This window comes from Podarcis vaucheri, assembly GCF_965113315.1.
Source record: "Podarcis vaucheri genome assembly, chromosome: 3".
Lineage (NCBI taxonomy): Eukaryota > Metazoa > Chordata > Lepidosauria > Squamata > Lacertidae > Podarcis > Podarcis vaucheri.
The window spans coordinates 120,109,675-120,125,476 of NC_138761.1; the positions used below are offsets into that span (position 1 = coordinate 120,109,675).

Below are 15,802 nucleotides of genomic sequence, written 5' to 3' on the forward strand. Positions count from 1 at the left end.
AACGGAAACCCCTCCCTCCGCCATCGTTTCCCTCAGAGAGCCTAATGGAAGGTGCATTATAGAGGCTTTTCGTTTATTATCGGGTTAGATCTTGAGGTGATTTGCGCAGCAAATAAAAGAAGTCGGGGGATAAGCGAGAGGAACAGGCTCCTCAGCGTCATAACGGTTGACTGCTTTCCGTTATTTTCTTTAAAATGCGAAAGCACTCGAGCTGTACGCCCGGGAGGGTCTTCTCTGCCCTCTGGATGACTCCAGGGCCCGTCTATGTGGGATATACGGGAGTCGTAGCCAACCCAAACCCGTTCCTGCCTATGCGTCACACAGCCTCAGCTTCCGGTATTTGATCGGAAGTCGCGGCGCTCTAGGGAAGGGCGAGAGGTGCGCCGCTCTGGCCCGCGGAAGCCTCTGTGGCGAAAAGCCTCCGAAGCGCCAGTTAGGCTTTGCAATGGCGATTTCCTAGAAGAAATTCGCGTTAAGATACATTATATATATTAAAATACATTATACGTTAAGATACATTATATAAATATTTTTTAAAAAATAATCCCCGTGGTGTAAATTTCTCCTCGCGAGGAGGACGGGTTTATGGGGAGGATAGCGAGGTGTAAGGCGAGGACTATACGCGAGGACTATAACACCCAGGTTCCCCTGCGGTGGGGATCCTGCGCCACGTGATCTTTCCGGGGTCGTCCCCCCGGTCCTCCCTCTCCATCAGCTGGAAAATGGCAGTGCTGAGCCCTGGGGAGCGCTGGGCCGAAGGTAACGAACCCTTCAAGCTGGTGGTGCCATCGCCTCAGAGCCTGGGATTCAGGCTGAGATTCAGCCTTAAGGTGGGAGATCGGCATATGGGGCGTGGGATCTCAGATCGTCTCCGCAAAGAAAGCCCGCTGGCCTTTTTAAAAGGGCTGACCAGCGTGAGGGGTTGCTTCCTTTTGCGTGGCAGAAGCTCTCTCCAGATGCATCCCTCAAATGCATGAATTGCCATCCTTAGTTGGTAGAAAGGAAGAGGAAAGTGCTGGAAGAGGTCCAGTAGGTCGGGGGCATTTCTGTGCCGAGCCTAATTGTATATAAAACAGGGGCTTGGGTGCTTCTTGAGCTTTGCACACAAAATGTTCCCCACTCCTTGCAGTATCTTTCCCTGCCCGTGTGTGTGCCTGTGTGCTTAACATGTGTATCTGCTGCATCACACCGCTACGATTTGTTATTATTCTATATTAAGGTGAATTTCCCTTGTTCTTTTCCCCAGTAGATTAACGCAGCTCCCTGTTTGGTGGTGATCATTGAGGGCTGGAGTGAAGGGTAGACTATAGGGCCAAAGGGGGCAACAGGAAGAGGAGATGTGGAGATGGGGTGTGAGAACTGAAGTTATCTTCAGTTTGGGGGTTTCAAGGCCAACTATGGAAAGCATAAAGGAAGAAACTAGTGGAGTGAAAACTGGATTTTAGTGGCATACCCTTTTGTTTACCATTCTATGTCAACATCCTATGCCATTGTGCAGATTGCAAACGTGCCGCCTTAGTTTATCGCTTTAAATAATGAAGTCCTACACTTACTATTATGGACGCGGGTGGCGCTGTGGGTAAAACCTCAGCGCCTAGGACTTGCCGACCGCATGGTCGGCGGTTCGAATCCCCACGGCGGGGTGCGCTCCCGTCGTTTGGTCCCAGCGCCTGCCAACCTAGCAGTTCGAAAGCACCCCCAGGTGCAAGTAGATAAATAGGGACCGCTTACCAGCGGGAAGGTAGACAGCGTTCCGTGTGCTGCACTGGCTCGCCAGATGCAGCTTGTCACGCTGGCCACGTGACCCGGAAGTGTCTGTGGACAGCGCTGGCTCCCGGCCTCTAGAGTGAGATGAGCGCACAACCCTAGAGTCTGGCAAGACTGGCCCATACGGGCAGGGGTACCTTTACCTTTACCTTTACACTTACTATTATTATTTCATTTCTATTTATATACCACACTCATATAAAATACATCAGTGACATAAAATACATCATGGTGGCGACTTGTGTATGTGAAAGAGTCATCATGAGCCAAGCACCACAGGCAGAACTTTTGTTCTTTATTCCCCAGAGAAGCCAACAGGATTTTCAGTTCACTTTATGTGAATTGGGCCCTCCAACCTACCCACAAAAGAGGCACCATATGCTGTGTGTTCTATGCGAGTTAATGTCCTCTTGCAGGTGGAATGGAAGACCCAAAAATAAATGGCCACCCAATTCCAACCCTAAACCCAAATCTAGTCTGCAAGCCTGTATGCACTTGCCTGGGAGCAAACTCCATTAAACACAAGGAGACTTAAACTTCTGAGCAGATATGTTTACCATTGTACTGCAAGTTAACTATACTGTACAGTAAATTCTTAATGCTTTTCTGGTCTTTAGCTCCTGTGGAACAGGGACCACACTTAAGCATCTTTGCAAAGTTTTCACATTCTGCATTTGCCTTGGGGGTGGGACTCTTTAACATCCACCTTCACTTACTGTGTAGTAGCATTTGAGGAAAATTAACTGTCTTTCTTTGCAGCATTGATTGACGAGCTCAGAAGAAATGCATGTACATCGGAGGAAATGAGAGACAACTTTGATTACTGTGGGTGTAGTGACTGTAAGAGGATAAAAAAGGAACATCTCTGTGACAGTGGCAGGAGTCAGTCAGCGTCTGGGGAAGGTAGCATGACCTACACAAAAGAACAGCTACTTGGGGTACAAAGGTAAATAGAAAACCCCTCTTCCTAGAATACTAGGCTCACAGCCTGTCATCTAGTTAATGGGTAAATCAATTTAGCTGATCCACAGAAGCCAGATTTAATATGAGAAACTGCTAATAGGTTTTTTTTTTTTAAAAAAAAAGGAGGCTATTTTCTAATATTTTGCTGTACAAGTCTGTTCCGTCCCATTTTTGCATCAACCAGTAATCTTTTTTTTAAAACAACATCATACAAAAATGATGTAAATATGTATTTTATCCAATACATTTGCATTTTTAAATGTATTCCTTTGCACATTTTGGTACTTCTTTGAGCCAAAAACCTGATCATAAAATTCAAAGAAATGTGAAATTTGAAGGATACATTGCCATCTGTATGTAAACCTGGGAGGTACAAATTAGGATAGTTTCTTATAATTCAGACTGAATGGTTTTTTCCGCCATTCAGTAAGTCTTATTCCCAGATAACTATGCATAGGATTGCAGCCTATGCACACTTCCTACCCTGAATACACTGAGACTTAAGCTTGTTTACTTTGATGTTAGGTTTGTGCTATAGGCCGCATTACTGCCTTTGAAACCAACAACATATTAGTTTGTTACTTACTTATCTCATTAGCCATACAAGCACTATCACAGTAACAGTGTGTTGTGATAGTTGATCAAATGTTTGCCCATGTGCTTTCTTCCTAGATGAAGTGGTGGGTATACATTCTTCCACCAAACTGCCACCTGGCTATCATTTAGCTAGGAATTGTAACAGTGGACACTATGATGTGGTACCCACAGGTGCCATATAGGCAGCTGCTGATCTAAATAAGACATTCCATACACATCAGACTCAACTTTGGCTATTTCTGGTGCCAAATAAAAACTGGTGGACTCAGCATCAATGAAACAGATTCATAGTAAAGTATAACTATTCCAATAGAAAAGGCTATTGAAATAGCTTCTCCATTGATGCAGAAGTCTGAAACATGCATCTGCTTCTACTTTTTCTTTACAGTGTTTGAAGTCATGCTTGGGTATCTAGTATAAGGTCACCAGATTTTTTCAGTGAATCCGGGACAGTTATTGTTCGCTACATACAAGTGAATGCTGAGAAAGCTGTAAATCTGAGGACTGTCCCCAGGAAACGGGGGACGTCTGGTAACCTTAATCTAGTAAGAAGCTTTCTGTAAGTGCTATGAGGAAAGATCTGTATGTAAAGGGTTGTGCTTCTTTTGTAGAATAAAGAACAGTAAGAATTACTATGAGATTCTAGGTGTTGGGAGAGATGCCAAAGACGAAGAATTGAAAAAAGCATACCGAAAACTTGCACTGAAATTTCATCCAGATAAGAACTGTGCACCAGGAGCAACAGACGCATTTAAAGGTTTGTAGATAACCACAATAAAGCTTCATCATCGGCATAATAAATTATTATTATTATGGATTATGTTAATAATGACAGTTATCTATTAGTCGGTGTTGCATTTTTTTTAGTTTGCTAATATATAGCACAAAAGGTTCTGTTGAAACAGCAAGCCATAAAGCTCATCAATGACATGTTTGATTTGTTCCTCTGCATATAATAGATATGTCCGAAGGAGAAGTGTTCCAAACCCTACTTGCTTTAGGTGATTCATATGATAAATTCATTGCCAAAGGTAAAAGCAGATATTATTTCAACAAGGATTTCTACTTAAGCCTATCAAATGCTTTTTTTGCATTGAAGAATATTGCAAAGAAATATTCCATTCTTTTACATAATAGTTATACTTAAGATCCTGCCTATAATAAGCATTACATTTTCTTTCAATATAAATCCCATCTAATTAATTGAAATGTATTTTGCTATAATCTTCTGAAGCCTTGTAGCAAATCCCATGGTTATGATCTTGCAGTTTTAATTAATGAGATAATAAACAAGGGGATATAAGAAGTACTCAGATAATGGATCATTTTCTAAAATACATACCATCTTACTAATTTCTGAGGACTCTGCAGGAGAGCAATTAAGGCACACCAGCTCCTATGTGAGTTTGGGTTTTCTGATAAGTTTCATACTAGTATGTTCTGGTTGACAGTCTACACTGACGAAGTGGATGTTCTCTTCTAGTCTTCCATTCCTGTTCCCCCTAAGTTCGCTCCAGAGAGTTGTTGGAGAAACTGGACATGGAGGGAGGGGTTAAGGGTTGAGATAAGCCAACCGATGCAGGGTCAGCCAAGCCAGTTGCTATGGCAATGGCCCAGTGCTATTTATATGAATGATTAAGGCACACCAACTCATTAGGTCCAAGGTCTTGTGCTGTATTTCACTCTGGCTTGTGAAGTGAGTTAGTCTTTTGATTATTCAGAGTGTGCGTTACGTCTTAAACTGCTGGAACAACAGAAATTCTTTATGCAGTGGTACCTCGGGTTACATACGCTTCAGGTTACAGACTCCGCTAACCCAGAAATAGTACCTCGGGTTAAGAACTTTGCTTCAGGATGAGAACAGAAATTGTGCTCTGGGGACACGGCAGCAGCAGGGGGCCCCATTAGCTAAAGTGGTGCTTCAGGTTAAGAACAGTTTCAGGTTAAGAATGGACCTCCGGAACAAATGGTACTTAACCCGAGGTACCACTGTACTTGTCTGTGTCTTTATCTGCCAGAGCCAAAGCCTGCAAGCTGTGTTTATATCCACACAGTGGCAGAGAGCAGGCGGGGGCGTGGCTGGCATGCGTCCTGGGGGCGTCGCACACGTCTTGGGGGCATGGCGCACCGCCTGCGGGGGCATAGTGCCCAGCGGGGATGGGGGCAGCAGCCATGATGGTACCCCACTGGGATCACACTGCCGGGGCAGTGCACTCCCCCTGCCCCCCTCTTCCTCCGCCAGTGTATCCACATCCAGAATGTTTTGCTGAGCCTTGTCTTCTATAGCAGTAAACTATTTTGGACCTAGCAGTTCGAAAGCACGTCAAAGTGCAAGTAGATAAATAGGTACCACTCTGGCGGGAAGGTAAACGGCGTTTCCGTGCACTGCTCTGGTTCGCCAGAAGTGGCTTCGTCATGCTGGCCACATGATCCGGAAGCTGTACGCCGGCTCCCTCAGCCAGTAAAGCGAGATGAGCGCCACAACCCCAGAGTCGGTCACGACTGGAACTAATGATCAGGGTTCCCTTTACCTTTTTACCTGCTTCCATGTGGCGACTGGAACTGGGGGCAATTTCCACTGCGTGGGTATCTCACCTCAGATTCCCAGCAAGGGTTCCACAAACTGCTGCAGAAGTTTCCTCAGTTCTGCTAAACAGACTGGATGGGTGTGCTCAGAGAGGAGAGAAAAGGGAAGTCCAATTATATGAGGTTTTGAGGCTGTCTCCTTATACTTTATGGGATGCAGGTGGCGCTGTGGGTTAAACTATAGAGCCTAGGACTTGCCGATCAGAAGGTCGGTGGTTTGAATCCCTGCGACGGGGTGAGCTCCCGTTGCTCGGTCCCTGCTCCTGCCAACCTAGCAGTTCGAAAGCACGTCAAAGTGCAACTAGATAAATAGGTACTGCTCCGGCGGGAAGGTAAACAGTGTTTCCGTGCGCTGCTCTGGTTCACCAGAAGTGTCTTAGTCATGCTGGCCACATGAAAAGGGATTTGCCCAGGTAGTTAGTTATATGTTAAAGTGTTTCTAAAACACTTAGCACATTGCAGTCCTTTGCAAGTTGGGCATTAGGCTAGATTGCAAACATTGTGATAAGTGACAAGAATGCAACATTTTCTTCTTCCATCCTGCAGCAATAGGCACTGCTTTTGCAGTTTTGAGCAACCCTGAAAAGAGATTACAATATGATCAATTTGGAGATGAACAGGAGACTTGTTATACCAACCTTCCCAAGCATTATAACTATTACAGAGAGTTTGAAGCAGACATCACACCAGAAGAAATATTTAATATGTTTTTTGGAGGCAACTTCCCAACAGGTGAGTGCTACAAAAACCATTATTAATTGATGCTTCACAAAACACCAGGCAGCCGGTAAATAAAAGCCCTGTAACAAAAGTTCAAGTAGCTACATTTTTTGTTCTCCTTTGCCAATGACATTCCAGAAATTCTGCAACTGCAGTCATTTGAGGTGTCCGGTTAATACCTAGACAGATATTACTCTTGAAGATTCTACATATGTTCTTAATAAATAGATTCTTACTTCAGCTCTGAGAAATTTGTATATACCCAGAGATAACCAGACTTTTATGACATAATACCTGGTTTATTTCCAAAACTGGGATTATCTAGAGCAGCCTTTTTCACAACCTTGAGTCCACAGTTGTTAGCTTTTATGGAAATTGAAACTAATACTTCAGAAACTGAGCCTTGCTCCCCAAACCCTCATAACTATGGGCCTGGGCCAAGCTAGATCCATGGTTAGGCAAAGAATCATGGATATAGAGAGACAACAGGACTGTACAGTGGTGCCCCGCAAGACGAAAAACTCGCAAGACGAAAGAGTTTTCCGTTTTTTGAGTCGTTCCGCAAGACAAATTTCCCTATGGGCTTGCTTCGCAAGATGAAACGTCTTGCGAGTTCTTGCGAGTTTGTTTCCTTTTTCTTAAAGCCGCGAAGCTGTTAATAGCCGCTAAGCCGCTAATAGCCGTGCTTCGCAAGACGAAAAAACCGCAAGACGAAGAGACTCACAGAACGGATTAATTTCGTCTTGCGAGGCACCACTGTACAAGGGTCCCTGATTATAAAATCATAGAAAATGGGAGATACGTAGTCGCTCCAGCAGCATATCTCTATTTCCTCACATCCAGAAACGCAAGAAGGGCTTTTACTCTTGCTAGAAGCTCAGCCTGGCCCTCACCGGTTCTGGAAGGCTCCTATAGAAGGGTCCCGTACGCACAGAGACTTTGCGCCTGCCCATTAGGGGAAATAGGAAGCCCCGAACATATATTTTTTAGCTGTCCTTTTTTATGTTGAGATTCGTAGAGACACCATTGATCCTTTGCTGAAGAGGCTCGTCGATCTTTCAGACAAGTCTAAACTTAATTCTCTCCTCTTAGGCAAAGATAACAAGACGACCTGACTGGTAGCCAGATTCTGCGCCCAGATTTGTAGGCACAGATCATCCTCTAGAATAAAACAGATTACTAGGGAAATGCTGAAGTTGCCCTTTGGGATGCCTCAGCGTCATTTTATTTTTATGATGAAAGCCCCAATCTCAGTTGTACGGGTGTATGTATATATCTCAATTTTAACTCATCAGGTATTGCTGCAATCTGCTCCGATTGTATATTTTATCTTTATGAACGCTGTTTTTATTGTGTTATGTTATGTGAGCTGGTCTTTGACTGTAATAAATTATCTCACTCTGAAACTAATATTTTTATGACAAGGGGAAGAAGCTGTCCTCTCCCATTTAAATAGCACATGCGTTACTATTAAATAAGTAAACAAAGCCCATTGTTGTTTTTTAAAAAAAACAGGAAATATCCACATGTTTTCAAATTCATCAATGGATCCCCCATGTTATCAGCCACGGAACAGGCATGATAGGACTTGGACAGAGGAAGAAGAGGAGGAAGAAACTAGACCACAGGTACTTGGGAGCAGGAAGCTGTTAAGAGCACCCACAAAACACTTCTACTTGTTTCTTTTCCTTAGGAAAGAATCTGGCATTGCTTACGATTTTCCAGCATTTAAGAGGAAGTGATATTTACCGTATTTTTTGCTCTAGAAGACTCACTTTTTCCCTCCTAAAAAGTAAGGGGAAATGTGTGTGCATCTTATGGAGCGAATACAGGCTGCACAGCTATCACAGAAGCCAGAACAGCAAGAGGGATTGCTGCTTTCACTGCACAGCGATCCCTCTTGCTGTTCTGGCTTCTGGAATTTAGAATATATTTTTTCTTGTTTTCCTCCTCCAAAAACTAGGTGCGTCTTATGGTCTGGTGCGTCTTATAGAGCGAAAAATACGGTAATTGTTCCAGTTCTTAATTGTAAGTTGCTCTTCAAGAACATTTGCTGGCAAAGAATTTGAACAGCTTTTGCCAGGAACAGAGAGACAGAGACTCCAATTCCTATGTGGATGCAAATTTCACTTAACAGCATGGGGCACACTTCGGAGAAAAGATGAAACTGAAAATTAACTTTATTTGTGGGCGTTTGGGGAGTGAAATATTAGGTGGGGGAATGTGCAAGGATTGTGTTGCATGAAGTGACAAAGGGCCAAGGTAAGCTTTGATTCTCTAGAATGGGAAGAGGTTATGGAGCCAAAAGGCATATTTATTGAGCTTGGGGAGTGGGCATATTGACCTCTGTTCGTGAAAAGCACTTCGTTGCAGCAGGAGCTTTGTCTATGCGGGGCTGGGGGGAGAGATTTTGCAAATTCCTCCTTGCTCTGGAGCAGATTTGGGGGTGGGTTCTGCAGGAGGAAGGGGAATGAATCACTGAAAATAAATGGTTAGGTGAGTGATACTGCTGGATATAACCCACCTTGACCATCAAGGATTTACTTACAGGAAGGAGGAAACACAGAGAATTACATTGAAGAAAAACAATTGAACACATTTAGGAGAATCCTTGCACCACTAATTTAATAAAGCCATCAAGGTCTTCAGCATTAAGTAGAAATGAACATTTACATGACAAAAAGCTAGTCTTAGGCGGTAGTTGTTGTGATGACCTATTTAAGGCAGCATTGTGTATATAAAAATCAAATTAAAAAAAGGAGCAAGCATGTGTTATTTCTTTATAGCCCTCAAAGGAATAAGCAAGCTGCTCTCCCCTTCCCATATTATTTGTATTAAAGAGCCTTGATCAATAGATAGGTGTCCATCAATACTTTACTTCGGCTAATTTAAACCACAACCAGTTTTGCTTAAAAGACTAATAGCTTGGTAATCTGCCTTTATCTGGAGGCTACTTTTTACGCTTATTATTTTGATTTTCTTAAATCCATTGCTTATATGCTTCACTAACGATGGTTTTCATTTCCAGAATTCATACTCTGCATTTATCCAGTTACTGCCAGTTTTTATTATAATAGTTGTGTCAATAGTAACTCAACTGATGGCAACTAACCCACCCTACAGCCTCTTCTTCAAGTCGTAAGTCCTGGTGTTTTTCTTTGCTCTTCTGGGAGAATTGACTTGTCCAATATAGAGATTAACATGTGATCTGTTATCTATTAATACCAGTAAAATTGGGAAGCTGATTAAAGCTTTTTGCTGTGGAAAAGGCAGCCCCACAGCCATAAATTCAAGCACAGCCTTTTCAAACAGGGTGATTAATTTCCATCTTGAAAGCAGAAAGATATACCGTATTTTTCGCCCTATAGGACGCACTTTTCCCCCCAAAAAAATGAAGAGGAAATGTGTGTGTGTCCTATGGGGCGAATGCAGGCTTTCGCTGAAGCCTGGACAGCGAGAGGGGTCGGTGCGCACTGACCCCTCTCGCTCTCCAGGCTTCAGGAAGCTCTGCGCAACCCTCGGGAGACCGGCGCCACTTCGCCCCCGCCTCCCAATGGCTGCGCAGAGCTGCCTGCAGTCCCGGGGCGAGCGCCGCTCTACGCAGCCATCCGGAGCGGGGCGCGAAGTCGCCCCTGGCTCCCGATGGCTGCGCAGAGCTGCCTGCAGTCCCGGGGCGAGTGCCGCTCTACGCAGCCATCCGGAGCGGGGCGCGAAGTCGCCCCTGCCTCCCGATGGCTGCGCAGAGCTGCCTGCAGTCCCGGGGCGAGTGCCGCTCTGCGCAGCCATCGGGAGCGCTTCCCCCCGCCAGCCCCAAAGAGCAGGTTGAAAGGAACCCGAAGCCTCCGGAGCCCAGCGGGAACTCCTGCTGCGCTCCAGAGTCTTCAGGTTGCCTTCACCGAAGCCTGGAGAGCGAGAGGGGTCAGTGCGCACCGACCCCTCTTGCTCTCCAGGCTTCCAAGGTAGCTGCCTGAAGCCTCCAGAGTGCGGCGGGAACTCCCGCTGAGCTCTGGAGGCTTTGGATGAACGCACTTTGTTTTAGTGGAGGAGAACAGGAAAAAAAATTCTCCCCCTCTCTGCGCAGTGCCCCTTCAGTGAAGCGGGAGGAGAAATGGAAGCGGCTCCGTGTCTCCTGCCGCTTCGCTGAAGGGGCGCTGAGCAGAGAGGGGGAGAATTTTTTTTCTTGTTCTCCCCCTCTATAACAAGGTGCGTCCTATGGTCGGGTGTGTCCTATAGAGCGAAAAATACGGTACATCACTCAGTCTTCCTTATTGGCAGTATTCAACCAAGTTGTTCTGTTAGCACACGGGCTTCTAATTGTGCAACACAACTTCCCCACCCTCTCCCCTCCCCAAAATCTGTTCTGGGGATTTCTCCAATCCCCTGGAGCAGATCCGGATGTTCTGTTTCACAAATGGAAATCCTTGCACTCAGACAATTTAGTCGGATGCCACACATAATGTCACATCCTGACAGGTTTGCTTCATTTTTTAGATCCTTCTGTACATTTCAGAAATGAGTTGGTTATAATACTGACCAGTTGCGATAATACTGACCAGTTGGTTATAATACTGACCAGAGCTGCGATTCTTTTGGATTATATTAGCATCTATGTGGATTCTATAATAGCTGGACAGGAGTCCAGGAATTACAGGATCCTATAGATGAAAGGATATGCAAAAATTGCATATTCTCGGAACAGAGAAAGAATATGCAATTTACTTTGAGAACATTTCTGTTTTTAGAAGACAGGCAATTTCAAATACAAATGTTAATATGGCAAAACCGTATTTCCTTCTCTTTTTCAAGTGGCTAAAATGCTTTCATTGTTTGCTTACTCTTTCAGGAATCTTGGGCACACGATTGTTAGAGAAACACAGAATCTACAGGTGCCTTACTATGTTGATAAAAACTTTGAGCATAACTATAACGCCGAAGAGCTTGAAGAGCTTGAAAAACACATTGAAAAAGATTATATCGATTATATCCAGACTAGCTGCAGGAAAGAAAAACAACAAAGTAGGTTGTGTTTTGTTCATTCTTAAGCACCCCACGTGTGTGTGTTGATTTAAAATCTCGACAACGAACTCTGACAATGTCAAAGAGCTTTCGTGGTATGCCAAAGTCAGGTGCACAAAAATGGCTAGCATCCCTAAGGAGAGAAGTGGATCTCAAGCTCCACACTAGTTTAGAGCTGGCTGATAGCATGGAAACAATACCACTGGAAAATTCTCTACTGTGTCCTGCTGAACTAGCCCACAGTGGTTTCTGTTTTCTCTGTATTCCACTACGTCGCACCGTATTTTTCGCTCCATAAGGCGCACCTGACCATAAGGCGCACCTAGTTTTTAGAGGGGAGATTCAAGAAAAAAAATATTCAAAGGGAGTGCTGAGCAGAGCCTCTTTTGAGTTGTATCTTTTTCTCCCAGTGCTCTTCAACACCGTTTTTTAAGACAAAAGTGTTGCTACCCAGACTGTTCCTTTTCTTTCTTCTTAGAATCTGAGCTATCGAATTTGGCGAAGCTGTACAGAGATGAGCGGCTGAAACAGAAAGCAGAATCCGTGAAACTTGAGAACTGCGAAAAGCTCTCCAATCTCATAGGACTACAAAGGAGTCGTCAGTGGGCAGAGGCATGAAGGGAGCGGCACTAACGGGCCATGTGCGCTATTGCGAGGAATTTCTTCTCGGTTCTGTTTCCCTTTTTAAATGAAGAGGAAAAGCATAACGTAAAGACTTAATACTTAGTATCCTCATCATCATCCTCATGTACATGGAGCTGAATGAACTGAGCCCTAAGAGGCAACACTTGCTGTAACATATACAGTATATTTGGTTCCAAGGCCCAGTAGTGTTTCAGTGTTAATGATTCCTTGCCGATTTAATTGCATTCGGCAACTGTCTTCATCTGATCCTTTGCTGCCATTCGGGGGCCTTGCAGATGTTTCCTGGCAACATACCCCCCTCATTCTCACTGGTGTTGCCGTAAGCATAGCGCCCACAAAACCAGATCAGTCACTCCCTGAACGTCTGACATTGTCATTTCCATGTTCCTCTGAAGCTGCTGTTTATCACACTTTCAGCAGAGAAGGGACAAGATTTGGTTTTGATATATATCTACTCTGTTTCAACAGAGCTTGCAGTGAAGGCAGCCTCAAGGATGTAACCCTATTTTTAAACAGTCTCGTAGTAAACAGAAATACCTGGGCTTCATGTTTTGGTCCTCAGGGTGACCTTGGGGCATTCAGATTTGGGGCGCTATGATTTTTGTATGTCCATGGAACAGCTACAATTGCACTCCGCTGAGTTTCATATGCTGGGATCTTGGAATCTTTCATGTAACAGGAGGTGGAAGAGTTAACGATTGATCACAGCAGCTATATTAACAGTTCTATAGAGTTATTTTACACATCCTTCACCAACAGCACTATATAGAAACACCTATATACATGTTCAGATTTGTAGCAGATTGCAGCTGCACTGCGACATACCCTTATTGAAATAACAGTTTCAATTCCTAAGAGGCATTATTAAATAAAATCCGCTTAATTTGTAAAGCTTTTTTAAATACAGACATGTTTTCTTTATTCTGGAAAGCTATTTCTTATTGGGGTCAAGGTATCTGATCTCAGTCCTGGTACTTAAAACGCCTGTGAAAAGAGATTAAATGAAACTAATGGAATTTGAATTAATTTAAAAGACGTAGACAGCCTATTAACACAAAAAGTTAATTTGGCAGGAGGTTCCTGTTTAATCATTTCGTTTGCTCATGAGATAAAAGGTACTTGAAGAGGATAACATTTTTTAAGAGTGTGGGCTTTTATCTGTTCTGAATATTCTGGTTACTTGCTAAAGGGATATAAATAAGCCTAGTGTGTTCCAGAAGTTTTGGTCCACAACTCAGATCGCTGATCATTGCCCATGATGACTGGGGCTGATGAGAGTTGTAACCCAAAACATCTTATCCGTGCTTATCCAACATCGTGGTTGAGGTTGCAACCCTACTGGAAATAAGCTTCACTGAAACTCAGTCAGAACTTAGTGGGACTTCTGAGTAGATGTGTACAGCTTAGGGTTGTAGCGGTCATTTATGACAAAGTGGTGCCTCCACTGTTCTCCAATTAAACCAGATTGTTGAATGATACGCATACATTTTGGCATATAGTTTATCCCTTCCCTTTATGTCAGTGATTCACCTAACACCCAGGGACAATTATGTCCTAGCTGTGCTTGCTTGCACAGATTCCCAGGTAACGTGTGCCTGGGAATATTTCTAAGATATTTTGGAGCTAATGATACTTTTAGGTAGCAAATGACCCCAAAATTTGGCCAGAGTTGCAAAAGGCCTCTGCTTTATTAATACCGTATATACTCGAGTATAAGCCGACTTTTTCAGCACATTTTTAATGCTGAAAGCAGCCCTTTTGGGCTGCTTGTTCTTCCTCCGCCGCTGCCGCCGCCACCAGGTTTGTGGTGTGGAGAACCAGCTTATACTTGAGTCAATAAGTTTTCCCAGTTTTTTGTGGTAAAATTAGGTGCCTCGGCATATACTCAGTTCGGCTTATACTCGTGTATATACGGTAATAACATTTTAGAAATGACTTGGTTGGCAAACTGAAAGAAAGCTAACACCCTGATTTATATTGTATACAAATTTAACTGAGTGTATTATTTGTTTGTCCCTGTTAGGCTACAAGTAAATCTGTAGTCAGTTGTAGCATCAGTTAAAGACTTGGTTTACCCTTATAATTAAATGTACTTCATGTGCATGGTATTTGAAAAGTTTACTGTTTTTTTTTAACTTCACATTGAGCACAATCTTCTATTTATTTATTTATATATTTATTTGTTGTGGTTTTGGTGAGATTAATTTTTATGAATGTAAATATGGCAATATGGTAACTGTATATGACTTCATTGAATCTTGATTGTACAGTTCATTTTTCATAAACCATGTAGGTGTGTATTGTACACCAGATGACTAGTAAATAAGGTATGCTTTCCTTTAAGTCCTGAGTGAGAAATCAGGAAATTTATTGGAGTGATTAGTGGATTTGAAGTCAACAGTTTTCTGTTCTTTTGGCCTCAGCCCTTGAGCAATTTCACTAGGACTATTGCAGTGTTTGAAGATTTCACCATTAGTTTCGGAAACAAAAATTTCAGTATGTTGTTTTTTTTAATAAAAAAAAAACCAAAAACAAGTAATTTACAAATGTATTGCATTGTTCAGCCATGAAAATGACAACTTCCGCTGTGTTGTATGGAAATAAGAAATGAAATAAAAGATTATGAGTATCAAAGCTCACTTACATGCAGGAGATGATCTTTATTTCAAATTGATCTTTGTTTTGATGCACATAGAGAGCTATAAGCTCAGCTACCTAGCCAAGCTAGAGGCCTTGTGCCTACTGTTTCTTTCCAGAATCAGTGTATTTTTACATGAGTAGAATGTGTTCTTTTATTTAAAATGCATCTCTGGGTTAATCGTTCATTATTATTTTTCAAAATATAGTCCGGCCCCCCACAAGGTCTGAGGGACAGTGGACCGGCCCCCTGCTGAAAAGTTTGCTGACCCCTGCCCAAGGTTGTAAGCACATTCCTAAGTGTCTACATATGAAAGAAGGCGTACCCTGCTGTTCTGAGATGTACCTTCATCTGTTCCTTTCCCCCTCAGGTAGAAAGGAATGCAAAGAGATCACATGCAGTGGGGGCTGCATAGGTGACGAATAGGTAATGATGGAAAGACCATACATGGTATAATTAGGATTGTGTTGTATCTTTGGAGGAGGTTTATGCATATGTATTGCTTTAATAGATAACAGCTATGTATATTAAGGGATGCAGGTGGCACCGTGGGTTAAACCACAGAGCCTAGGACTTGCCGATCAGAAGGTCGGCGGTTCAAATCCCCGCGACGGGGTGAGCTCCCGTTGCTCGGTCCCTGCTCTTGCCAACTTAGCAGTTCGAAAGCACGTCAAAGTGCAAGTAGACAAATAGGTACCACTCTGGCGGGAAGGTAAATGGCGTTTCCGTGCGCTGCTCTGGTTTGCCAGAAGCGGCTTAGTCATGCTGGCCACATGACCCAGAAGCTGTACGCCGGCTGCCTCAGCCAATAAAGCGAGATGAGCGCCGCAACCCGAGTCGGCCACGACTGGACCTAATGGTCAGGGGTCC

General features: G+C 43.6%; 1 protein-coding gene and 1 long non-coding RNA gene across 5 annotated transcripts in view; one reads left to right on the forward strand and one right to left on the reverse strand.

Annotated features, from left to right (window-relative positions):
* The first annotated feature begins 27 nt into the window (after positions 1 to 27).
* On the forward strand, positions 28 to 14,939 carry DNAJC18 (DnaJ heat shock protein family (Hsp40) member C18). 4 transcript variants are annotated; one of them, XM_082216489.1, is made up of 8 exons: positions 28 to 51; positions 2,527 to 2,713; positions 3,939 to 4,084; positions 6,460 to 6,645; positions 8,149 to 8,261; positions 9,662 to 9,771; positions 11,477 to 11,649; positions 12,128 to 14,939. In XM_082216489.1, exons 1-8 carry the CDS (start codon positions 45 to 47, stop codon positions 12,265 to 12,267), a joined length of 1,062 nt encoding a protein of 353 aa, XP_082072615.1. In that variant the 5' UTR covers positions 28 to 44; the 3' UTR covers positions 12,268 to 14,939. The 4 variants fall into 4 exon arrangements, with proteins under 4 accessions (XP_082072615.1, XP_082072616.1, XP_082072617.1 ...); XM_082216490.1 differs by having other exon boundaries at positions 49 to 96; XM_082216491.1 differs by lacking the exon at positions 28 to 51 and adding an exon at positions 149 to 471.
* A 320-nt stretch (positions 14,940 to 15,259) lies between these two features.
* The window catches only part of LOC309528846, a 53,756-nt gene continuing 53,213 nt past the window's right edge, over positions 15,260 to 15,802 (reverse strand). Inside the window, exon 3 of the long non-coding RNA XR_014217909.1 lies at positions 15,260 to 15,339. This is a non-coding gene — a long non-coding RNA (uncharacterized lncRNA). The remainder of the gene's footprint in view (positions 15,340 to 15,802) is intronic.